General features: G+C 44.4%; 2 protein-coding genes across 4 annotated transcripts; both read left to right on the top strand.

Annotated features, from left to right (window-relative positions):
* On the top strand, window positions 1-5,086 carry LOC115153557 (ADP-ribosylation factor 4). 2 transcript variants are annotated; one of them, XM_029699136.1, is made up of 6 exons: window positions 1-1,292; window positions 1,487-1,567; window positions 1,689-1,798; window positions 3,264-3,335; window positions 3,998-4,126; window positions 4,503-5,086. In XM_029699136.1, exons 1-6 carry the CDS (start codon window positions 1,226-1,228, stop codon window positions 4,524-4,526), a joined length of 483 nt encoding a protein of 160 aa, XP_029554996.1. In that variant the 5' UTR covers window positions 1-1,225; the 3' UTR covers window positions 4,527-5,086. The 2 variants fall into 2 exon arrangements, with proteins under 2 accessions (XP_029554996.1, XP_029554995.1); XM_029699135.1 differs by having other exon boundaries at window positions 7-1,292; window positions 4,571-5,086.
* Window positions 1,334-26,879, top strand: LOC115153556 (ADP-ribosylation factor 4). 2 transcript variants are annotated; one of them, XM_029699134.1, is made up of 6 exons: window positions 1,334-1,456; window positions 18,959-19,069; window positions 19,191-19,300; window positions 22,877-22,948; window positions 23,270-23,398; window positions 26,354-26,879. In XM_029699134.1, exons 2-6 carry the CDS (start codon window positions 18,967-18,969, stop codon window positions 26,438-26,440), a joined length of 501 nt encoding a protein of 166 aa, XP_029554994.1. In that variant the 5' UTR covers window positions 1,334-1,456; window positions 18,959-18,966; the 3' UTR covers window positions 26,441-26,879. The 2 variants fall into 2 exon arrangements, with proteins under 2 accessions (XP_029554994.1, XP_029554993.1); XM_029699133.1 differs by lacking the exon at window positions 1,334-1,456 and adding an exon at window positions 17,499-18,805 and having other exon boundaries at window positions 18,989-19,069.

Below are 26,879 nucleotides of genomic sequence, written 5' to 3'. Positions count from 1 at the left end.
AATTTCCTGCGATTCTACACATTTTGCCATGAAATGACATTTTGTTAAGATAAATAAAATGAGGGACTCTGGAGATCAGCCCCACTGATGACTTGTTTTTGTTATTCCAAAAAATAAGGTCCAGACCTCAGTGTCCTCATACTGTATGTAGCTAAACCCTGTTGACAGACTATAATCAAAGACTTTACAGTATGAACATACTGGGGACTTCTATTGGAGAAGCAGTTTTAGCCTATCACGCTTGAAGGCGATGTCCAGACCGACTTTGGTAACTAAACTCATGCGTAGAAACGGTTGTTTCGCGCAGAATTGCGAATGTGCAGGCCGTCAAATCAAAGGAACTTGTTCGATATTAAATAGCTGTTGACGAAAATAAAAAGGTGTCAGCTTTTCACTTTCACGAGTTTGGAGTAATGACATGTTCTACTACTTATGACATATGCCACCATCTAGGCTGTACCTTTAGATTTCGAGAAAGTATTTTTATGTGAATAAACAGAACACTAGGATCTAGATACTAAATGGTTTGTCTTTATTTCATCACAGTTTTTCTCTGTTGATTTGCTTGAATAGAGAGCATTGTGAAATTCACACACTAACACACACACACACGGGAGTAGACCTCTTTCTCTCTAGAGCCGATGTCACTCACACGAAGCAACCTGGAAGCAATTTCTGTTGCAGATGTAAGTAGCAAGTGCCATGATCTCAATCAATTTTGCAGATACGCGAAGCAATTCAAACGCGATTGAAATTGACTCAAGAAGCAACCCAGATGCAACTCTGTTGCCAGCAACAACATATGCGTCCAGGTTGCTTCGTGTGACATCGGCTTTATCATCAGACAACATTTAGTTAACAGAGAATGAATAGCAGCCTTGTAGACCAATCAGATGATATCTCTACACATGAGAAACATTACAACATCCTGTATTCCGAGGCCAACAAAGTGAAAGTGACGTGGATGAAACGTGTAGTGAGGAATCGTCGCAGTCAATTGACTGTTGTACCTGTGTGACCAGACTGAAATGACAGGGCTCTATGTTGGTGTCCCGTTCCACATGTGGTTGAGTAGACTATATAAGCAGCGCAATGCAAACCAGTCGTAGAAATCACTGTGAGCTGCTGTATACCCCTGCAGAAGTGTTTGAAGAGCGAGATTGGCTGCTGCAGATTTCATTCCTTTCGGATTATTTGAAAAAGCAAAACATATTTTTTAGCAATAATGGGTGTTATGGTTTCGCAACTCTTCTCTCGTTTCTTCGAGAAAAAACAGATGAGAATTCTGATGGGTAAGACTTATTTACAATTTTGTTAATGTCATTGTGTTATTATTACAATGTTGCAATATTTGTACAATGTTACAATGTATTTGTTACAATGTGTTATAACATTTACTTTGTTTGATTGATTTTACATAGGCCTATATTATATGCATATTATTAATATTACTTAAGTTTTAAAATGATCCATATTGTTCCTACAGTTGGGTTAGATGCTGCAGGGAAGACCACAGTCCTGTACAAACTAAAACTTGGAGAAGTTGTCACTACTATCCCCACTATTGGTAAACATTGATTGATATATAGGCTATATCCGATGATTGACATCTTTTGCTTCTCATATGTATTTGACCCAGGACTGCTAGACAGAGCATAGCTGAATGTCTTTTGTGCTGATCACCATAGGGTTCAATGTGGAGAAGGTTGAGTACAAGAACATCAGCTTCACGGTGTGGGATGTAGGTGGTCAGCACGTCATCAGACCTCTGTGGAAGCATTACTACCAGAACACTCAGGTAGTACTAACCCTAACACTCTCAACTAACCCCAACATCCTCAACTAACCCTAACCCTCTCAACTAACCCCAACATCCTCAACTAACCCTAACACTCTCAACTAACCCCAACATCCTCAACTAACCCTAACCCCAACAGCCTTAACTAACTCTGACAACCTCATCTACCAGCCTCAACTAACCCTAACACTCTCAACTAACCCCAACATCCTCAACTAACCCTAACCCTCTCAAGTAACCCCAACACCCTCAACTAACCCTAACCCCAACAGCCTTTACTAACTCTGACAACCTCATCTACCAGCCTCAACTAACCCTAACCCTCTCAACTAACCCCAACATCCTCAACTAACCCTAACCCCAACAGCCTTTACTAACTCTGACAACCTCATCTACCAGCCTCAACTAACCATAACACTCTCAACTAACCCCAACATCCTCAACTAACCCTAACCCTCTCAACTAACCCCAAGATCTTCAACTAACCCTAACCCTCTCAACTAACCCCAACATCCTCAACTAACCCTAACCCTCTCAACTAACCCCAACATCTTCAACTAACCCTAACCCTCTCAACTAACCCCAACATCTTCAACTAACCCTAACCCCAACAGACTCAACTAACTCTGACAACCTCATCTACCATCCTCAACTAACCCTAACACTCTCAACTAACCCCAACATCCTCAACTAACCCTAACCCCAACAGCCTTAACTAACTCTGACAACCTCATCTACCAGCCTCAACTAACCCTAACACTCTCAACTAACCCCAACATCCTCAACTAACCCTAACCCCAACAGCCTTAACTAACTCTGACAACGTCATCTACCAGCCTCAACTAACCCTAACACTCTCAACTAACCCCAACATCCTCAACTAACCCTAACCCCAACAGCCTCATCTAACTCCAACAACTTCATCTACCAGCCTCAACTAACCCCAACAGCCTCAGCTAACCCCAACAGCCTCAACTAACCCTAACCCTAACAGCCACACCTAACCCCAACAGCCTCAGCTAACCCCAACAGCCTCAACTAACCCTAACAGCCTCACCTAACCCCAACAGCCTCACCTAACCCCAACAGCCTCAGCTAACACCAACAGACTCAACTAACCCTAACCCTAACAGCCTCAACTAACCCCAACAGCCTCAACGAACCCTAACAGCCTCAACTAACACTAACAGCCTCACCTAACCCCAACAGCCTCAGCTAAGCCTAACCCTAAAAACCTCAACTAACCCTAACAGTCTCAACTAAGCCTAACCCTAATAAACCTCAACTAACACCTTCTCAACTAACCCTAACAGCCTCACTTAAACACTCAGGTATTCTTACCCTAATAGCCTTAACTATGGGATCCATTTCAAATCCAGTCAATTCAGAAAATGAACTCAAATTCCAATTCCAATTTTCCTCATTCCTTAAAAGCATGTGTCTGTGTTCCAATGTCTTCATCCAGGGTCTTATATTTGTGGTAGACAGCAACGATCCTGAGAGGATAAATGATGCTTCAGAAGAACTGCAGAACATGGTGAGTCACCTGTCCTTCCATTAATCTTTCCACACTTTCCTATAGCAACTCTTAAGTTTGCTCTTGGCCACCGGAGAGGAGCGTAGTAACGGTATAATGGTATCTTTCTGATTCCCTACGAGGAATGTAATAATAAAGTAATATGACTGTTCTAATAGAGATAGGAGAGTGTTACGTCCGTTGTTGGAATGAGACCAAGGTGCAGCGTGGTAGGAGTACATTTTATTTTAAATGACACCGGGAAAAACAACAAAATACGAAAACGAACCTAAAGCTATATGCAGTGCAGAAAGCAACTACACACAAACAAGATCCCACAATCACAGGTGGGAAAAAGGGCTGCCTAAGTATGATCCCCAATCAGAGACAACGATAAACAGCTGCCTCTGATTGGGAACCATACTAGGCCAACAAAGAAATAGAAACATAGATATGCCCACCCAAGTCACACCCTGACCTAACAAAATAGAGAATAAAAAAGGCTCTCTAAGGTCAGGGCGTGACAGAGAGAGTGTTTACCTGTTTAATGTGACTGTTCTGATTCCCTGTGTTCTGTGTTATTGATCCTCCACACACGATGCAACATTACAGAGAAAAGTGTAATAACTCAGTCAGTACTGTGGCTGTTCTGATTCCCTGTGTTCTTTGCTGTTGACCCACAGCTTGAAGAGGACCAGTTGAGAGATGTAGTTCTGCTGGTGTTCGCCAACAAACAGGACCTTCCCAACGCCATGTCTGTCAGTGACATCACAAATAAACTGGGACTGAGAAAACTACAACAGAATACTCCTGTAAGAATGACCATCTAGAATCTCTAAGGTTTCGCGAGCCAATTCTAGCTAGCATTAGCGCAATAACTGGTAGTCTATGGTATCTACTAGAATGCTAGCTGTTACCATGCTAGCAGTTACCATAGACTTCCAGTCATTGAGCTAACGCTAGATAGCAATTGCGCTAATGCTAATGAGCAACTTTCTTCAAACTGCATGCAGAGACATAAAAATGGTGTCCATGAGTTCATCTGACTCTGGGGAAGTAGATAAAGGGCGTCATTCCCAAAATCCTGATGTATCCCTTTAAATGTAAAACTCTACAACGCGCCTCGGATTGAATCCCTGCCCAGATTTGGTAAATAATACACCCTGATTGTTTGTCATCTTTCCTCAGTGGTTTGTCCAGGCTACCTGTTAATGAATGACTGTTTTAATGACTGACTGTTTGTCCTCTCTCCTCAGTGGTTTGTCCAGGCTACCTGTGCGACCCAGGGTTCAGGTCTGTTGGAGGGACTGGACTGGTTGGCTGACCAGCTTTCCAAGCGCTAACTAGCTGAGTTGGCTCTGGGGTGAAGTTACCCCTAGGTACAGGTCTAGGATCAGCTTCCCCTCCCCAATTCTAACCTTAACCATTAGTGGGGGAAATGTAAAACTGACGCAAGATCAGTGTCTAGGAGCAACTTCACCTTACAACAGCTGCGCTCAGCCCTTCTTAAGAACGACCAGGACACAACATTTACTCAAGGACAACCATACAATCAGAACAAAACTTAGAAGTGCCTTTCTGAAAAGTTTCCATTTGAAAAATGTTTTTTTCTAATGTATTGCACATATTGTAACATGTAAAGTTAGAAATGTTTTATGTTAAAATAATTGTATCACTGAATGAATGTAAGCAGATTCTTTATCAAACCCCCTGTATTTATTTCCTGACTTCAATACCTCACTACCTTTAATAAAATTATGTGTTTAAATGTATCTGCAGTCGTTTTCTTTGTGGGTGTGGTCACTGCAGATGGAAGAGTAACAATTCAGAAACAACAAATACAAGACAATTTTTTCAGTAATTTCCCTCATCATCACTGCAGGGTCTGTGTAATAGAGACCAAGACTAAAACTCGTCGGGGACATATTTGCGAACATATTAACAATGCAATATCGACATCTAAAGGTTGGACCTCACAATTGCATGGAGAATGTATGATAGCGTCCCTTGATTAAATAAACAGTATGTTATATAAAAACATTTAAACTACAGTATATAGCCTTAACATGATAGTATTGATTGTAGAGTATAAGGTTGTGAGCTCTTGGAAGTTCAGATACAATTTCAACAGCACTACACGATCCCAGTGCTTGCTGGCTTATTTTCCAGGAAACAGCATTGTGCTGAGATAGATATCTCCCACTAGGCACACACTGGTTGAATCAACATTGTTTCAACATCATTTCAATTAAATTACGCTGAACCAACGTGGAAAAGACGTTGAATTGACGTCTCTACATATTGGGCTTCAATTTCACTGAGGGAGATTTCAAATGAGGACTATCCGAGGATTAACCTTCACAGTGTGGGAGAACAATCTCTCAGTCTCATTTATCATTTTGGGGCCAATAATGGAATAAAGGAAATCATGCTTTTAATCTACAGTGTTTAGTACCGTTTTCCTGAACTGAAACAGACATGGCCTCACCACGGTGTTGTTTTGGTAATTATTAGAAGGCCTAAGTATTCAGACCCCTTGACTTTTTCCACATTTTGTTATGTTACAGCCTTTTTCTTAAATGTAATTTTATCCTTATCAATCTACACACAATACCTTATAATGATGAATTGAAAAGAGGTTTAACATTTTATAAATTTTTACAAAATAAAAATGAATACCTTATTGACATAAGCATTCAGACCCTTTGCTATGAGACTCAAATTTGAGCTCAGGTGCATCCTGTTTACATTGATCATTTTTGAGATGTTTCTACAACTTGATTGGAGTCCACCTGTGGTAAATTCAATTGATTGGACATGACTTGGAAAGGCACACACCTGTCTATATAAGGTTCCACAGTTGACAGTGCATGTCAGAGCAAAAACCAAGCCATGAGTTCGAAGGAATTGTCCGCAGAGCTCCGAGACAGGATTGTGTCGAGGCACAGATCTGGGGAAGGGTATCAAAATATGTCTGCTGCATTGAAGGACCCCAAGAACACAGTGGCCTCCATCATTCTTAAATTGAATAATTTTGGAACCACCAAAACTCTTGCTAGAGCTGGCCGCACGGCCAAACTGAGCAATCAGGGGGGGAAGGGCCTTGGTCAGGGAGGTGACCAAAAACCTGATGGTCACTCTGACAGAGCTCCACAGTTCCTCTGTGGAGATGGGTGAACCTTCCAGAAGTACAACCATTTCTGCAGCACTCCACCAACCAGGCCTTTGTGGTAGAATGGCCAGACAGAAGCCACTCCTCAGTAAAAGGCACATCACAACCTGCTTGGAGTTTGCCAAAAGGCACCTAAATGACTCTCAGACCATGAAAAACAAGGTTCTCTGGTCTGAAGAAACCAAGCTTGAACTATTTGGCTTGAATGCCAAGCATCACGTCTGGAGGAAACCTGGCACCATCTCTACTGTGAAGCATGGTAGGGGCAGCATCATGCTGTGGGGATGTTTTTCATCTGCATGAACTGGAAGACATATCAGGATTGAGGGAAAGATGAACGGGGCAAAGAAGAGAGATCCTTGATGAAAACCAGCTCCATAGCACTCACAACCTCAGACTGGGGCGAAGGTTCACATTCCAAAAGGACAACGACCCTAAGCACACAGCCAAGACAATGCAAGAGTGGCTTCGGGACAAGTCTCTGAATGTCCTTGAGTAGCCCAGCCAGATTCCAGACTTGAACCCGATCGAACATCTCAGGAGAGACCTGAAAATAGCTGTGCAGCGACGCTCCCCATCCAACCTGACAGAGCTTGAGAGGATCTGCATAGAAGAATGGAAGAAACTCCCCAAATACAGGTGTGCCAAGCTTGTAGCGTCATACCCAAGAAGACTCGATGCTGTAATCACTGCCAAAGGTGCTTCAACAAAGTACTGAGTAAAGGACTTGAATACTTGTGTAAATGTCATAACAATTTTTTTTAATATACATTTGCTAAAAATGAAAAAAAAACGTTTTTTCTTTGTCATTGTAATATAAAGAATTACATTATATCATATTATCTCAAGCTTCTTAGATCGATTTTGATAATTTATTGGAAGTTTGTTTTATCCATGTTTTAAAGTCTGTCCGTTTATATAGACCTAGGCCAAGGTCAACTCCCTTATCTGCTCAGAGAATAGACTAGAAGTGACACAAATGTTTATAAAAGGTGAGTTTGTGTATGTTTTGTTTTTCTGTATAAATTCGAAATTATTCAACAAACTTACTTTGAAACTTGAAAGATTACATGGTATTCTTGTCGCTTTTGAGACTGTGTTTTTCCTTTTCGATTCCTTGGCAGTGTAAGGTAGTCTGTGTGTAGCTGGTGTATGGGAGACCCCCAGACGTTCCATGAACGCTCTCCAGACCCTGGACGTGAACTGGGGACCCCGATCAGAGACTATGTCCTCAGGCACCCCGTAGTGCCGGAAGACGTGAGTGAACAGGACCTCCACAGTCTGTAGAGCCGTAGGGAGACCGGGCAAAGGGAGGAGACAGCAGGACTTAGAAAACCGATCCACAACAACCAGGATCGTGGTGTTGCCCTGTGATGGAGGAAGATCTGTCAGGAAGTCTACAGACAGGTGCGACCACGGCCGTTGTGGAACGGGTAGGGGTTGCAATTTCCCTCTGGGCAGGTGCCTGGGAGCCTTGCACTGGGCGCACACTGAGCAGGAGGTAACATAAACCCTCACGTCCTTGGCCAAGGTGGACCACCAGTACTTCCCACTAAGGCAACACACCGTCCGACTGATGCCAGGGTGACCAGAGGAGGGTGACGTGTGGGTCCAACAGATCAAACGGTCGCGGACAGCAGACGGAACATACAGACGCCCAGCTGGACACTGGGGGGGGAGTGGGCTCTGTGCGTAACGCCCGCTCTATGTCCGTGTCCAACTCCCACACACCCGGTGCCACCAGGCAAGAGGCTGGAAGTATGGGAGTGTGATCCATGGACCGCTCCTTTGTCTCATACATCTGGGACAGTGCATCTGCCATAGCGTTCTGGGAACCTGGTCTGTAGGACAGAGTGAAAACAAAACGGGTAAAGAACATGGTGTCACGTCCTGATCCTAGTAAGATGTCATTTTCTATAGTAGAGAAGGTCAGGGCGTGACAGGGGGTGTTTGGGGGGACAGGGGGTGTGCACTAAGCCTCTAGTGATGATCCATGGCCCGGAGCCTGTAGGGATATTCCATGGCACGAAGCCTGAAGAGGTAATCCATGGCCCGGAACCTGAAGAAGTAATCCTTGGCAAAAAGCCTGGAGGGATTATAAATGGTCCGGAGCCTGTAGGGATCAACCATGGCCCGGCACCTGTAGAAATAATCCATGGTAAGAAGCCTCCATTGATGATCCTTGGCGCGGAACCTGTGGAGATGATCCATGGCATGGAGCCAGCAGCAACGGTCACTAGTACAGAACCTATAATGACGTCTCCCAGTCCGGAGCATCCGGCGACGCTTTTCCGTCCGGAGCTTCCAGTGACACTCCTCAGTTCAGAGCGTCCAGCGACGCTCCCCAGTCCGGAGCCTCCAGCTACGCTCCCCAATCCGGAGCCTCCAGCTACGCACCCCAGTCCGGAGCCTCCAGCTACGCTCCCCAGTCCGGAGCCTCCAGCTACGCTCCCCAGCCCGGAGCCTCCAGCTATGCTCCCCAGCCCGGAGCCTCCAGCTACGCTCCCCAGCCCGGAGCCTCCAGCTATGGTCTGCAGCCCAGAGTCTTCAACGGCAGTCTGCAGCCCAGAACCTCCAGCTGCGGTAAGCAGCCCAGAACCTCCAGCGGCGGTCTGCAGCCCAGAACCTCCAGCGGCGGCCTGCAGCACAGAACCTCCAGCAATGATCTACAGTCCGGTTCCTTCGACGATGATCCACAGTCAGGTGGTAATAAAGCAGAAGGATCAGCAGGTGGAGCGGGGAGTACGCCCCGAACCAGAGCCGCCTCCTATGCTGGAGGTTAAGGTTATGTGGACTGCATTTGAACCGCCATAGTCAAGTATCACCCACCCTACCCTCCCTTTTGTTTGGTGGTTTCTTTATTGATTATGTTGCATTCGGGGTCGGCACCATTGGGGGGGGTAGTGTCACGTCCTGATCCTAGTAAGATGTCATTTTCTATAGTAGAGTAGGTCAGGGCGTGACAGGGGGTGTTTTGGGTTGTTCTATGTTTTCTATTTCTATGTTTAAGTTCTAGTTTGTCTATTTCTATGTTGGGATTGTTTTGGTTGATCTCTAATTAGAGGCAGCTGATCCTCGTTGCCTCTGATTGGAGATCATATTTAAGTAGGGGTTTTTCTTCCTGGGTTTTGTGGGTAGTTGTTTTCTGTTTAGTGTATGCCACCTGACGGAACTGTTTTCGGTCGGTTTGTTGTTTTGTTAAAGTATATTCATTAAAAGTAAATATGAGCACTATACACGCTGCGCCTTGGTCCCCTTTATACGACCCGCGTTACACATGGCTAACCTTGCCTGGCGAGGGTTCAGTCTCCTCGCCGCCCGGATGTACTCCAGATTGCGGTGGTCCGTCCAGATGAGAAAAGGTTGTTTAGCCCCCTCAAGCCAATGTCTCCACACCTTCAGAGCCTTGACAACAGCCAACAGCTCCCGGTCCCCCACATCATAGTTTCGCTCCGCCGGCCTGACCTTCTTCGAAAAGAAAGCACAGGGGCAGAGCTTTGGTGGCGTGCCCGAGCGCTGAGAGAGCACTGCTCCTATCCCAGCCTCGGATGCGTCCACCTCCACTATGAACGCCAAACAGGGATCCGGATGAGCCAGCACGGGAGCCGAGGTAAACAGAGCCTTCAGGTGACCAAAAGCCCTGTCCGCCTCAGCCGACCACTGCAACCGCACCGGTCTCCCCTTCAGCAGTGAGGTAACGGGAGCGGCTACCTGACCAAAACCCTGGATAAACCTCCGGTAGTAGTTGGCTGCACTTCCTTTACCGGGGTGGGAGTCGGCCAATTACGCATGGCTGAAATGCGGTCACTCTCCATCTCTACCCCTGAAGTGGAAATGCGGTACCCTAGAAAGGAGACGGACTATTGGAAGAACAGACATTTCTCAGCCTTGACGTACAGGTCATGCTCCAACAGTCGACCAAGCACCCTGCGCACCAGGAACACATGCTCGGCGCGTGTAGCGGAGTATATCAGAATGTTGTCGATATACACCACTACACCCTGCCCGTGCAGGTCCCGGAAAATCTTGTCAACAAAGGCCTGGAAGACTTATGGAGCATTCATCAACCCGTACGGCATGACGAGGTACTCATAGTGCCCAGAGGTGGTACTAAATGCTGTCTTCCACTCGTCCCCCTCCCGGATACGCACCAGGTTGTAAGCGCCCCTGAGATCTAATTTTGTGAAGAAGCGCGCCCCGTGCATTGACTTGATTGCACTGGCGATGAGAGGCAGCGGGTAGCTGTACCTCACAGTGATCTGATTGATACCTCGATAGTCAATACATGGGCGCAGACCCCCATCCTTCTTCTTTACAAAAAAGAAACTCGAGGAGGAATGTGAAGTGGAGGGCCGAATGTATCCCTGCCCCAGGGATTCGGAGACATATATTTCCGTAGCCACCGTCTCCTCCTGTGACAGAGGATACACGTGACTCCTGGGGAGTGCTGCGTCTACCAGGAGATTTATCACACAATCCCCCCGTTGATGAGGTAGTAATTTAGTCGCCCTCTTCTTACAGAAGGCGAGAGCCAAATCGGCATATTCTGAGGGGATGCGCACGGTGGAGACCTGGTCTGGACTTTCCACCGTAGTCGCACTGATGGAAACCCCCACACACCTCCCTGAGCACTCTCGTGACCACCCCTTGAGAGCCCTCTGTTGCCACGAAATGGTGGGTTCATGACAGGCCAACCAGTGTAGGCCCAGCATCACGGGAAACGCAGGAGAATCAATAAGGAAGAGACTGATTCCCTCCTTATGACCCTCCTGCGTAACCACGTCTAGTGGAGCGGTGGCCTCCCTAATCAGCCCTGACCTTAATGGTCGACTATCTAGGGCATGCACAGGGAAGGGCATATCCACAGGAACAAGGGGGATCCCTAAACTATGGGCAAATGAACGGTCAATAGAATTCCCAGCTGCGCCTGAATCTACGAGCGCCTTATGCTGGGAATGCGGGGAAAACTCAGGAAATGAAATTAACACATACATGTGAAAAACAAGGGGCTCTGGGTGAGTCTGGTGCCGACTCACCTGGGGTGGCACGATAGTGCCCTGCCTGCTGCCTCGACTCCCTGAGGAAACCCCCCCAGCACCGACCAGCAGTGTGCCCTCTGCGGCCACAGATGGTGCAGGGAATGGCCCCTCCTCCTCTCTCCCAACGATCCATCTTTTGCAGCACGCGACCCATGGCGGTGCCCAGATGTTGCAAAACGGTCGCGTGCTGCTGGACGCGCTCCTCTATGTCTGAAGGGAGGGCGTCTGCTCCTGCTGACTCCATTCTTTCGGGTGAGTGATTCTGTAAGGTAGTCTGTGTGTAGCTGGTGTATGGGAGTCAGGACCAGGACAGCAAATATGAGTAAATAACCGTATTTTACTCAACATATAATAAATGCAATACAAAAAGAGAGCCCACAATAACGGACCTTCCTACGTACAAACAATCACTCACAAACAAACATGGGGGAACAGAGGGTTAAATAATGAACAGGTAATTGGGGGATCGAAACCAGGTGTGTAAGACAAAGACAAAACAAATGGAAAATGAAAAGTGGATCGGCGATGGCTAGAAGGCCGGTGACGTCGACCGCCGAACGCCGCCCGAACAAGGAGAGGGACCGACTTCGGCGGAAGTTGTGACAGGCAGAGACATTTCCTACTGTGGGGGTTTCTACAATGTTTTATTTTCACATACAATTTGGAGAACAGCAAAAACAAGTGTAACCAACTTCATATAGCCACCCAGAAGAAAGGTACATGGACACCCACACAGGTTAATTTGGTTTTCATCTGCAGTGAAATAGATCAAACAGTGATGACAGGCATTGACAGGACGGTCACAGCCACACGTTCACTGGCTGCTCACAGAACATCTCTCAGACTGAATGCACAAAATGATTGTATAGTGTAAATGAGCTATGTTAAGAAAATAACAAAAATACAGTAAGACATACCTGCAGTGAAAGGTATCAAACAGTGATGACAGGCATTGACCTGACGGTCACATCCACAAGTTCACTGGCTAGGAAGGACATATTTTATATAGGAGCAACAGTAATGATACATGCCTTCAATGTGAAGTGACATCAATCCATAAATACATAGCACAAGTACAACCCTTTTTATATAGACCTTTTTGTAAGTAGTAAGAAATAACATTCACTCAATATTTAATTAAAGAAGTCTTGAATGGGCCTCCTGAGTGGTGGAGTAGTCTAAGGCACTGCATCGCAGAACTAGCCGTGTCACTAGAGATCCAGGGTCTGTCGCAGCCGGCCGCGACCGGGAGACCCATGGGGCGGCGCACAATTGGCCCAGCGTCGTCCGGGTTAGGGGAGGGTTTGGCAGGCATGGATGTTCTTGTCCCATCGAGCTCTAGCGACTACTGTGGCGGGCCGGGCACAATGCACACCGACACGGTTGCCAGGTGTTCGGTGTTTCTTCCGACACATTGGTGCAGCTGGCTTCCGGGTTAAGTGGGCATTGTGTCAAGAAGAAGTGCGGCTCGGCACTTGTGTTTCGGAGACCGCACGGGAGTTGCAGCGATGAGACAAGTGTGAAACTACCAATTGGATACCACGTAATTGGGGAGAAAATGGGGCAAAAAATGTAATACAATTAAAAAAGATGTCTTGAATTACCAATAAATCAACTACCAGCAATAGCTAGCATGACATTACAGTTCACTGACAGTGCTAGTTACCTCGTCGTTAACATGGCTAGCTAAGCCAGCAAACCCTTGGTTAACGTGTCGAAATAGACTTGAAAATACATTAACGACAACATAAATATATACATCGTCACATTGGCTATTGACTTTGTGATATATGAAACGGTTTTCAAAAGACACTATTGTGTTACACAGTTATAAACAGTTTTTATGTACAGAGGAATGAGACATGAACCTGCTTTCAGCATATCTCTCTCAGACTGAAGAGCAGGCAGACCAACTTTCCAAATAGGGAAAGTTATCGCCGATACCGATTATTGGAGGACCAAAAAAAGCCGAAACAGATTAAGCAGCTGATTTTTGTGTATATATATACTGCTCAAAAAAATAAAGGGAACACTTAAACAACACAATATAACTCCAAGTCAATCACACTTCTGTGAAATCAAACTGTCCACTTAGGAAGCAACACTGATTGACAATAAATGTCACATGCTGTTGTGCAAATGGAATAGACAACAGGTGGAAATTATAGGCAATTAGCAAGACACCCCCAATAAAGGAGTGGTTCTGCAGGTGGTGACCACAGACCACTTCTCAGTTCCTATGCTTCCTGGCTGATGTTTTGGTCACTTTTGAATGCTGGCGGTGCTTTCACTCTAGTGGTAGCATGAGACGGAGTCTACAACCCACACAAGTGGCTCAGGTAGTGCAGCTCATCCAGGATGGCACATCAATACGAGCTGTGGCAAGAAGGTTTGCTGTGTCTGTCAGCGTAGTGTCCAGAGCATGGAGGCGCTACCAGGAGACAGGCCAGTACATCAGGGGACGTGGAGGAGGCCGTAAGAGGGCAACAACCCAGCATCAGGACTGCTACCTCTGCCGTTGTGCAAGGAGGAGCAGGAGGAGCACTGCCAGAGCCCTGCAAAATGACCTCCAGCAGGCCACAAATGTGCATGTGTCTGCTCAAACGGTCAGAAACAGACTCCATGAGGGTGGTATGAGGGCCCGACGTCCACAGTGGGGGTTGTGCTTACAGCCCAACACCGTGCAGGACGTTTGGCATTTGCCAGAGAACACCAAGATTGGCAAATTCGCCACTGGCGCCCTGTGCTCTTCACAGATGAACGCAGGTTCACACTGATCACATGTGACAGAGTCTGGAGACGCCGTGGAGAACGTTCTGCTGCCTGCAACATCCTCCAGCATGACCGGTTTGGCGGTGGGTCAGTCATGGTGTGGCGTGGAATTTCTTTGGGGGGCCGCACAGCCCTCCATGTGCTCGCCAGAGGTAGCCTGACTGCCATTAGGTACCGAGATGAGATCCTCAGACCCCTTGTGAGACCATATGCTGGTGCGGTTGGCCTTGGTTCCTCCTAATGCAAGACAATGCTAGACCTCATGTGGCTGGTGTGTGTCAGCAGTTCCTGCAAGAGGAAGGCATTGATGCTATGGACTGGCCCACCCGTTCCCCAGACCTGAATCCAATTGAGCACATCTGGAACATCATGTCTCGCTCCATCCACCAACGCCACGTTGCACCACAGACTGTCCAGGAGTTGGCGGATGCTTTAGTCCAGGTCTGGGAGGAGATCCCTCAGGAGACCATCCGCCACCTCATCAGGAGCATGCCCAGGCGTTGTAGGGAGGTCATACAGGCACGTGGAGGCCACACACACTACTGAGCCTCATTTTGACTTGTTTTAAGGACATTATATCAATGTTGGATCAGCCTGTAGTGTGGTTTTCCACTTTCATTTTCAGTGTGACTCCAAATCCAGACCTCCATGGGTTGATAAATTGGATTTCCATTGATTATTTTTGTGTGATTTTGTTGTCAGCACATTCAACTATGTAAAGAAAAAAGTATTTAATAAGATTATTTCATTCATTCAGATCTAGGATGTGTTATTTTAGTGTTCCCTTTATTTTTTTGAGCAGTGTATATAAATATATATAGATAGATAGATATATATATGTAATATTGACATTTACAACAATACTGAATGAAAGATGAACACTTTTGTTTTAACTTAAATAAAATCTATTTACTCTCAAACAAATAATGAAACATGCTCAATTTGGTTAAATAATGCAAAAACACAGTGTTGGAGAAGAAAGTAAAAGTGCAATATGTGCCATGTAAAAAAGCTAGCGTTTAAGTTCCTTGCTCAGAACATATGACAGCTGGTGGTTCAATATTCCCAGTTTTTCAATAATCCCAGTTAAGAAATTTTAGGTTGTAGTTATTATAGGAATTATGACGCATCGACTATTTCTCTCTATACCATTTGTATTTCATATACCGTTGACTATTGGATGTTCTAATAGGCACTTTAGTATTGCTAGCCTAATTTCAGGAGTTGATAGGTTTGAAGTCATAAACAGCGCTGTCAATCAAGCATTGCTGAGAGCTGCTGGCAAACGAAGTCAAGTTTGATTGAATGCTTACGAGCCTGCTGCTGCCTACCACCGGTCAGTCAGACTGCTCTATCAAATATCAAATCATAGACTTAATTCTAATATAATAAACACAGAAATACGAGCCTTTGGTCATTAATATGGTCAAATCTGCAAACTATAATTTAGAAAACAAAACGTTTATTCTTTCTGTGAAATAGGGAACCGTTCCATATTTTATTGAGCGGATGGCAACCCTAACTCTAAATATTGCTGTTACATTGCACAACCTTCAATGTTATGTCATAATTATGTAACATTCTGGCAAATTAGTTTGCAACAAGCCAAGCGGCCGAAAGTGTTGCATATACCCTGACTCTGCGTGCAATGAACGCAAGAGAAGTGACACAATTTCCCCAGTTAATATTTCCTGCTAACATGAATTTCTTTTAACTAAATATGCAGGTTTAAAAAAATATACTTCTGTGTACTGATTTTAAGAAAGGCATGGATGTTTATGGTTAGGTACATTTGTGCAACCATTGTGCTTTTTTTTGCTAAATCATCCCCCGTTTGGCGAAGCAGGTAGTGATTCGATGATAAATTAATAGGCACCGCACTGATTATATGCAATGCAGGACAAGCTAGTTAACCTAGTAATATCATCAACCATGTGTAGTTAACAAGTCATTATGTGAAGATAGATTGTTTTTTGTAAGATAAGTTTAATTCTAGCTAGCAACTTAGCTTGGCTCCTTGCTGCACTCACGTAACAGGTGGTGCAATGTAATCAGCCATAAACGATGTCCAAAAATTGGCACGGGTATCGTAGGGATTGGACCAAAACGCAGCGGGAACGTGTAAACTCATCTTCTTATTTTATTAAAGAAGGAAAACAAAAGAAACACGTATACAAAAACAACAAACGACACTAAACAGTCCCGTCAGGTGCACGAACACAAAACAGGAAATAACTACCCACAAATCCCATAGAAACAACACCCCTCATAAATAGGACCTTCAATTAGAAGCAACGAGGAGCAGCTGCTTCCAATTGAAGGTCAACCCAATAAACACCACATAGAAATAGACATACTAGAACTAACATAGAAATAGACTAACAAGAATAGAGCCCAACAAACCCCGAAACACTCTAAACAAACACCCCATGCCACGCCCTAACCAAACTACAATAACAAACAACCTCTTTTACTGGTCAGGACGTGACAAAAATGCAGATTACCGATTGTTATTAAGACTTGAAATCGGTCCTAATTAATCGGCCATGCCGATTAATCGGTCGACCTCTACTTTCGAAGAAAATAATACACAAAAGGTACGTGAAGACCTCTCATATTGCTAACCTTACTACAATGGCAGTAAATATTTTTGAGAATTCGACAACTCATAATGAAAGGAAACGTTATTAATATCACACCTTTTTCTGAAGTGAATGGTTTACACACTATCTGCCTGAGAACAGCGTTGTTCTTCAATATTTACATTGCATGCAGTGTACCCGTGTAGGTTCCGTCCCTCTCTTCGCCCCAACCCGAGCTCGAACCAGGGACCCTTGCACACATCAACAACTGACATCCACGAAGCATCGTTACCCATCGCGCCACAAAATCGCAAGGCGAACAACCACTTCAGGTCTCAGAGCGAGTGACGTCACTGATTGAAACGCTATTAGCGCGCACCACCGCTAACTAACTAGCCATTTCACATCGGTTACAGCAGCATGAGTGAGGTTGATGGAAACTACAATTTCACTTTGTCACACAAACAAAATTACCCCAGCCACATTGGTTGCTGTAGTTTCATTCACCTCAGTCGATCTACAAGCACATAGCCTATTAGCTATAAAACTTTTTTTTTGGCAGTTTTACAGCTTATTTCCTGCAATTCTATACATTTTGCCATAGGGTGAGGAGAAATGTTGGCCGTTTTAAAGCTAATTTCCTGCGATTCTACACATTTTGCCATGACATGACATTTTGTTAAGATAAATAAATGAGGGACTCTGGAGATCAGCGCCCCTGATGACTTGTTTTTGTTATTCCAAAAAATAAGGTCCAGACCTCAGTGTCCTCATACTGTATGTAGCTAAACCCTGTTGACAGACTATAATCAAAGACTGTACAGTATGAACATACTGGGGACTTCTATTGGAGAAGCAGTTTTAGCCTATCACGCTTGAAGGCGATGTCCAGACCGACTTTGGTAACTAAACTCATGCGTAGAAACGGTTGTTTCGCGCAGAACTGCGAATGTGCAGGCCGTCAAATCAAAGGAACTTGTTCGATATTAAATAGCTGTTGACGAAAATAAAAAGGTGTCAGCTTTTCACTTTCACGAGTTTGGAGTAATGACATGTTCTACTACTTATGACATATGCCACCATCTAGGCTGTGCCTTTAGATTTCGAGAAAGTATTTTTATGTGAATAAACAGAACACTAGGATCTAGATACTAAATGGTTTGTCTTTATTTCATCACAGTTTTTCTCTGTTGATTTGCTTGAATAGAGAGCATTGTGAAATTCACACACTAACACACACACACACGGGAGTAGACCTCTTTCTCTCTAGAGCCGATGTCACTCACACGAAGCAACCTGGAAGCAATTTCTGTTGCAGATGTAAGTAGCAAGTGCCATGATCTCAATCAATTTTGCAGATACGCGAAGCAATTCAAACGCGATTGAAATTGACTCAAGAAGCAACCCAGATGCAACTCTGTTGCCAGCAACAACATATGCGTCCAGGTTGCTTCGTGTGACATCGGCTTTATCATCAGACAACATTTAGTTAACAGAGAATGAATAGCAGCCTTGTAGACCAATCAGATGATATCTCTACACATGAGAAACATTACAACATCCTGTATTCCGAGGCCAACAAAGTGAAAGTGACGTGGATGAAACGTGTAGTGAGGAATCGTCGCAGTCAATTGACTGTTGTACCTGTGTGACCAGACTGAAATGACAGGGCTCTATGTTGGTGTCCCGTTCCACATGTGGTTGAGTAGACTATATAAGCAGCGCAATGCAAACCAGTCGTAGAAATCACTGTGAGCTGCTGTATACCCCTGCAGAAGTGTTTGAAGAGCGAGATTGGCTGCTGCAGATTTCATTCCTTTCGGATTATTTGAAAAAGCAAAACATATTTTTTAGCAATAATGGGTGTTATGGTTTCGCAACTCTTCTCTCGTTTCTTCGAGAAAAAACAGATGAGAATTCTGATGGGTAAGACTTATTTACAATTTTGTTAATGTCATTGTGTTATTATTACAATGTTGCAATATTTGTACAATGTTACAATGTATTTGTTACAATGTGTTATAACATTTACTTTGTTTGATTGATTTTACATATTTGCATATTATTAATATTACTTAGGTTTTAAAATGATCCATATTGTTCCTACAGTTGGGTTAGATGCTGCAGGGAAGACCACAGTCCTGTACAAACTAAAACTTGGAGAAGTTGTCACTACTATCCCCACTATTGGTAAACATTGATTGATATATAGGCTATATCCGATGATTGACATCTTTTGCTTCTCATATGTATTTGACCCAGGACTGCTAGACAGAGCATAGCTGAATGTCTTTTGTGCTGATCACCATAGGGTTCAATGTGGAGACGGTTGAGTACAAGAACATCAGCTTCACGGTGTGGGATGTAGGTGGTCAGCACGTCATCAGACATCTGTGGAAGCATTACTACCAGAACACTCAGGTAGTACTAACCCTAACACTCTCAACTAACCCCAACACCCTCAACTAACCCTAACCCTCTCAACTAACCCCAACACCCTCAACTAACCCTAACCATCTCAACTAACCCCAACACCCTCAACTAACCCCAACATCCTCAACTAACCCTAACCCCAACAGCCTTAACTAACTCTGACAACCTCATCTACCAGCCTCAACTAACCCTAACACTCTCAGCTAACCCCAACATCCTCAACTAACCCTAACCCCAACAGCCTTAACTAACTCTGACAACCTCATCTACCAGCCTCAACTAACCCTAACACTCTCAACTAACCCCAACACCCTCAACTAACCCTAACCATCTCAACTAACCCCAACATCCTCAACTAACCCTAACCCTCTCAACTAACCCCAACACCCTCAACTAACCCTAACCCTCTCAACTAACCCTAACCCCAACATCCTCAACTAACCCTAACCCTCTCAACTAATCCCAACACCCTCAACTAACCCTAACCCTCTCAACTAACCCCAACATCCTCAACTAACCCTAACCCCAACAGCCTTTACTAACTCTGACAACCTCATCTACCAGCCTCAACTAACCCTAACACTCTCAAGTAACCCCAACATCCTCAACTAACCCTAACCCTCTCAACTAACCCCAACATATTCAACTAACCCTAACCCTCTCAACTAACCCCAACATTCTCAACTAACCCCAACCCTCTCAACTAACCCCAACATCCTCAACTAACCCTAACCCTCTCAACTAACCCCAACATCCTCAACTAACCCTAACCCTCTCAACTAACCCCAACAGCCTCAACTAACCCTAACCCTCTCAACTAACCCCAACATCCTCAACTAACCCTAACCCTCTCAACTAACCCCAACATACTCAACTAACCCTAACCCCAACAACCTTAACTAACTCTGACAACGTCATCTACCAGCCTCAACTAACCCTAACACTCTCAACTAACCCCAACATCCTCAACTAACCCTAACCCTCTCAACTAACCCCAACAGCCTCAACTAACCCCAACAGCCTCAACTAACCCTAACCCCAACAGCCTCAACTAACTCTGACAACCTCATCTACCAGCCTCAACTTACCCTAACCCTCTCAACTAACCCCAACATCCTCAACTAACTATAACCCCAACAGTCTCAACTAACTCTGACAACCTCATCTACCAGCCTCAACTAACCCTAACAGGCTCAACTAACCCTAACCCCAACAGCCTCACCTAACCCCAACAGCCTCACCTAACCCAAACAGCCTCACCTCACCCCAACAGTCTCAGCTAAGCCTAACCCTAACAACCTCAACTAACCTAAAAAGCTTCAACTAACCATAACAGTCTCAACTAACTCTGACAGCCTCAACTAACTCTAACCGACTGAACTAACCCAAACAGCCTCAACTAACCCTAACCCAAACAGCCTCACCTAACCCCAACAGCCTAAGCTAAGCCTAACCATAACAACCTCAACTAACACTAACAGCCTCAACTAACCCTAACCCTCTCAACTAACCCCAACATCCTCAACTAACCCTAACCCTCTCAACTAACCCCAACACCCTCAACTAACCCTAACCCTCTCAACTAACCCTAACCCCAACATCCTCAACTAACCCTAACCCTCTCAACTAACCCCAACACCGTCAACTAACCCTAACCCTCTCAACTAACCCTAACAGTCTCAACTAACCCTAACAGCCTCAACTAACCCTAACAGCCTCAACTAACCCCAACAGCCTCAACTAACCTTAACAGGCTCAATTAACCCCAACAGGCTCAACTAACCCTAACAGCCTTAACCTCTCTGGCGCATGTGGGACGAATTCGTCCCACCTACGTAACAGCCACTGAAATCCAGTGGCGCGATTTTTGAATCGTTTGAAATACTATTACTTCAATTTCTCAAACATATGACTATTTTACAGCTATTTAAAGACAAGAATCTCGTTAATCTAACCACACTGTCCGATTTCAAAAAGGCTTTACAACGAAAGCAAAACATTAGATTATGTCAGCAGAGTGCCCAGCCAGAAATAATCAGACACCCATTTTTCAAGCTAGCATATCATGTCACATAAACCCAAACCACAGCTAAATGCAGCACTAACCTTTTATGATCTTCATCAGATGACACACCTAGGACATTGTGTTATACAATACATGCATGTCTGTTCAATCAAGTTCATATTTATATCAAAAAACAGCTTTTTACATTAGCATGTGACGTTCAGAAAAAGCATAACCCCCGCAAACTTCCGGGGAATTTACTAACAGTTTGCTAAATTACTCACGATAAACGTTCACAAAAAGCATAACAATTATTTTAAGAATTATAGATACATTACTCCTCTATGCACTCGATATGTCCGATTTTAAAATAGCTTTTCGGATGAAGCACATTTTGCAATAATCTAAGTACATAGCCCGGCATCACAGGGCTAGCTATTTAGACACCCACCCAGGTCAGCCTCCACCAAAATCACATTTCCTATAAGAAAAATGTTCTTACCTTGCTTGTTCTTCGTCAGAATACACTGCCAGGACTTCTACTTCAATAACAAATGTAGGTTTGGTCCCAAATAATCCATCGTTATATCCAAACAGCGACGTTTTGTTCGTGAGTTCTAGACACTATCAGAATGCTACATCACGGTCTCGCGCATGGCGCATTGGCGTGACAAAAAATGTCTAAATATTCCATTACCGTACTTCGAAGCATGTCAACCGCTGTTTAAAACCAATTTTTATGCCATTTATCTCGTAGAAAAGCGATAATATTCCGACCGGGAATATGCTATGAGCCTAAACAGCCGAATTAAATTTCTCCTCAGGAGCGAATCGTGCACGCACCTCATTCAAAGGTCCTCTGATCCGCCACTTACCAAAGGCGATAATGTGTTTCAGCCTGAGGCTGCCTCGTCAACCTTCAGGTATTTCCCGGGTTCTGAGAGTCTATCGGAGCCCTGGGAATTGTCACGTTACAGCTAAGATCCTTACTTTTCAATAAACAGATGCAAGACGCACGACTCCTTGTCAGACAGGGTACTTCCTGCATGAAACCTTGTCAGGTTTTTGCCTGCCATAGGAGTTCTGTTATACTCACAGACACCATTCAAACAGTTTTAGAATCTTTAGGGTGTTTTCTATCCAAACCTGAACAATAATATGCATATTCTAGCTTCTGAGTTGGTGTAGGAGGCAGTTAAAAATGGGCACATATTTTTTCCAAAATTCTCAATACTGCCCCCTAGCCCAAACAGGTTTTAACTAAGCCTAACCCTAACAGCCTCACCTAACCCCAACAGCCTCAGCTAAGCCTAACCCCAACAGCCTCAACTAACCTTAACAGCCTCAACTAACCCTAACAGTCTCAACTAAGCCCGAACCCAAATAAACCTCAACTAAACCTAACAGCCTCAATTAAACACTCAGCTATTCTTACCCTAATAGCCTTAACTATGGGATCCATTTTAAATCTAGTCAATTCAGAAAATGAACTCAAATTCCAATTCCAATTTTCCTCATTCCTTAAAAGCATGTGTCTGTGTTCCAATGTCTTCATCCAGGGTCTTATATTTGTGGTAGACAGCAACGATCCTGAGAGGATAAATGATGCTTCAGAGGAACTACAGAACATGGTAAGTCACCTGTCCTTCAATTAATCTGTCCACACTATCCTATAGCAACTCTTAAGTTTGCTCTTGGCCACCGGAGAGGAGCGTAGTAACGGTATAATTGTATCTTTCTGATTCCCTACGAGGAATGTAATAATACAGTAATATGACTGTTCTAATAGAGATAGGAGAGAGTGTTTACCTGTTTAATGTGACTGTTCTGATTCCCTGTGTTCTGTGTTATTGATCCTCCACACACGATGCAACATTACAGAGAAAAGTGTAATAACTCAGTCAGTACTGTGGCTGTTCTGATTCCCTGTGTTCTTTGTTGTTGACCCACAGCTTGAAGAGGACCAGTTGAGAGATGTAGTTCTGCTGGTGTTCGCCAACAAACAGGACCTTCCCAACGCCATGTCTGTCAGTGACATCACAAATAAACTGGGACTGAGGAAACTTCAACTGACTACTCCTGTAAGAATGACCATCTATAATCTCTAAGGTTTCGCGAGCCAATTCTAACCAGCGTTAGCGCAATGACTGGACGTCTATGGTATCTACTAGCATGCTATCTGTTACCATGCTAGCAGTTACCTTAGACTTTCAGTCATTGCGCTAACACTAGTTAGCAATTGCGCTAATGCTAATGAGCAACTTTCTTCAAACTGCATGCAGAGACATACAGTTGAAGTCGGAAGTTTACATACACTTAGGTTGGAGTCAGTAAAACTCATTTTTCAACCACTCCACAAATTTCTTGTTGACAAACTATAGTTTTGGCAAGTCGGTTAGACATCTACTTTGTGCATGACTCAAGTAATTTTTCCAACAATTGTTTACAGACAGATTATTTCACTTATAATTCACTGTATCACAATTCCAGTGGGTCAGAAGTTACATACACTAAGTTGTCTGTGCCTTTAAACAGCTTGGAAAATTCCAGAAAATGATGTCATGGCTTTAGAAGCTTCTGATAGGCTAATTGACTTCATTTGAGGTGTACCTGTGGATGTATTTCAAGGCCTACCTTCAAACTCAGTGCCTCTTTTCTTGACATCATGGGAAAATCAAAAGAAATCAGCTAAGACCTCAAAAAAATTGTAGACCTCAACAAGTCTGGTTCGTCATTGGGTGCAATTCCCAAACGCCTGATGTACCATGTTCATCTGTACAAACAATAGTACGCAAGTATAAACACCATGGGACCACGCAGCGTCATAACGCTCAGGAAGGAGACGCGTTCTGTCTCCTAGAGATGAACGTACTTTGGTGTGAAAAGTGCAAATCAATCCCAGAACAACAGCAAAGGACCTTGTGAAGATGCTGGAAGAAACAGGTACAAAAGTATCTATATCCACAGTAAAATGAGTCCTATATCGACATAACCTGAAGGCCGCTCAGCAAGGAAGAAGCCACTGCTCCAAATCCACCATAAAAAAGCCAGACTACGGTTTGCAACTGCACATGAGGAAAAAGATCATGCATTTTGGAGAAATGTCCTCTGGTCTGATGAAACAAAAATATAACTTTTTGGTCATAATGACCATCGTTATGTTTGGAGGAAAAAGGGGAAGGCTTGCAAGCCAAAGAACACCATCCCAACTGTGAAGCACGGGGTGGCAGCATCATGTTGTGGGGTGCTTTGCTGCAGGAGGGACTGGTGCACCTCACAAAATACATGGCATCATGAGGCAGGAAAATTATGTGGATATATTGAAGCAACATCTCAATCAATCAAATTTATTTGTAAAGCCCTTCTTACATCAGCTGATGTCACAAAGTGCTGTACTGAAACCCAGCCCAAAACCCCAAACAGCAAGCAATGCAGATGTAGAAGCACGGTGCAGATGTAGAAGAACTCCCTAGAAAGACCAGAACCTAGGAAGAAACCTAGAGAGGAACAAGGCTATGAGGGGTGGCCAGTCCTCTTCTGGCTGTGCCTGGTGGAGATTATAACAGAACATAGCCAAGATGTTCAAATGTTCATAGATGACCAGCAGGGTCAAATAATAATAATCACAGTGGTTGTCGAGGGTGCAACAGGTCAGCACCTCAGGAGTAAATGTCAGTAGGCTTTTCATAGCCAATCATTCAGAGTATCTCTACCGCTCCTGCTATCTCTAGAGAGTTGAAAACATCAGGTCTGGGACAGGTAGCACGTCCGGTGAACAGGTCAGGGTTCCATAGCTGAGGGCAGAACAGTTGAAACTGGAGCAGCAGTATGACCAGGTGGACTGGGGACAGCAAGGAGTCATCAGGCCAGGTAGTCCTGAGGCATGGTCCAAGGGCTCAGGCTCTCCGAGAGAGAGAAAGGAAGAAAGAGAGAGAAAAAAGAGAGAGAAAGAGAGAGAATTAGAGAGAGCATACTTACATTCACACAGGACACCGGATAAGACAGGAGAAATACTCCAGATATAACAGACTGACCCTGGCCCCCCGACACATAAACTACTGCAGCATAAATACTGGAGGCTGAGACAGGAGGGGTCGGGAGACACTGTGGCCCCGTCCGACGATACCCCCGGACAGGGACAAACAGGCAGGATATAACTCTACCCACTTTGCCAAAGCACAGCCCCCACACCACTAGAGGGATATCTTCAAACACCAACCATCCTGAGACAAGGCTGAGTATAGCCCACAAAGATTTCCCCTGCGGCACGAACCCAAGATGGGGGTGCCAACCCGGACATCAGTCAGGAAGGAACTCAAGACATCAGTCAGGAAGTTAAAGCTTGGTCACAAATGGGTCTTCCAAATGGAAAATGACCCCAAGCATACTTCCAAAGTTGTGGCAAAATGGCTTAAGGACAACAAAGTCAAGGTATTGGAGTACCTATCACAAAGCCCTGACCTCAATCTTATAGAAAATTTGTGGGCAGACCTGAAAAAGCATGTGTGAGCAAGGAGGCCTACAAACCTGACTCAGTTACACCAGCTCTGTCAGGAGGAATGGGCCAAAATTCACCCAACTTATTCTGGGAAGCTTGTGGAAGGCTACCCAAAACGTTTGACCTAAGTTAAACAATTTAAAGGCAATGCTACCAAATACTATTTGAACTTCTGACCCACTGGGAATGTGATGAAAGAAATAAAAGCTGAAATAAATCATTCTCTCTAATATTATTCTGACATTTCACATTCTTAAAATAAAGTGGTGATCCTAACTGACCTTAGACAGGGAATTTTTACTAGGATTAAATGTCAGGAATTGTGAAAACTGAGTTTAAATGTATTTGGCTGAGGTGAATGTGAACTTCCGACTTCAAATGTAAAAATGGTGTCCATGAGTTCATCTGATCTGAATCCCTGCCCAGATTTGGTAAATAATACACCCTGATTGTTTGTCATCTCTCCTCAGTGGTTTGTCCAGGCTACCTGTTAATGACTGACTGTTTTAATGACTGACTGTTTGTTCTCTCTCCTCAGTGGTTTGTCCAGGCTACCTGTGCGACCCAGGGTTCAGGTCTGTTGGAGGGACTGGACTGGTTGGCTGACCAGCTTTCCAAGCGCTAACTAGCTGAGTTGGCTCTGTGGCGAAGTTACCCCTAGTTACAGGTCTAGGATCAACTTCCCCTCCCCCGATCATGACCTTAACCATTAGTGGGGGAAATGTAAAACTGACCCAAGATCAGTGTCTAGGAGCAACTTTACCCTATAACAGCTGAGCCGAGCCCTCCTTAAGAACGACCAGAACACAACGTTTACTCAAGGACAACCATACAATCAGAACAAAACTTAGAAGTGGCTTTCTGAAAAGTTTCCGTTTCCAATTCTTTTTTTGTAATGCACTTTAATGTATTGCACATATTGTAACTTGGAAAGTTATATAAAATATATATATTTTAAATTATCACTGAATGACTGTAAGCAGATTCTTTATCAACACCCCTGTATTTATTTCCTGACTTCCAATACCTCACTACCTCTAATAAAATCATGGTGTGTAAATGTA

Source organism: Salmo trutta, chromosome 18 (genome assembly GCF_901001165.1).
Source record: "Salmo trutta chromosome 18, fSalTru1.1, whole genome shotgun sequence".
In the NCBI taxonomy this organism is placed as follows: domain Eukaryota; kingdom Metazoa; phylum Chordata; class Actinopteri; order Salmoniformes; family Salmonidae; genus Salmo; species Salmo trutta.
This window is presented reverse-complemented; position numbering and strand designations above follow the sequence as displayed.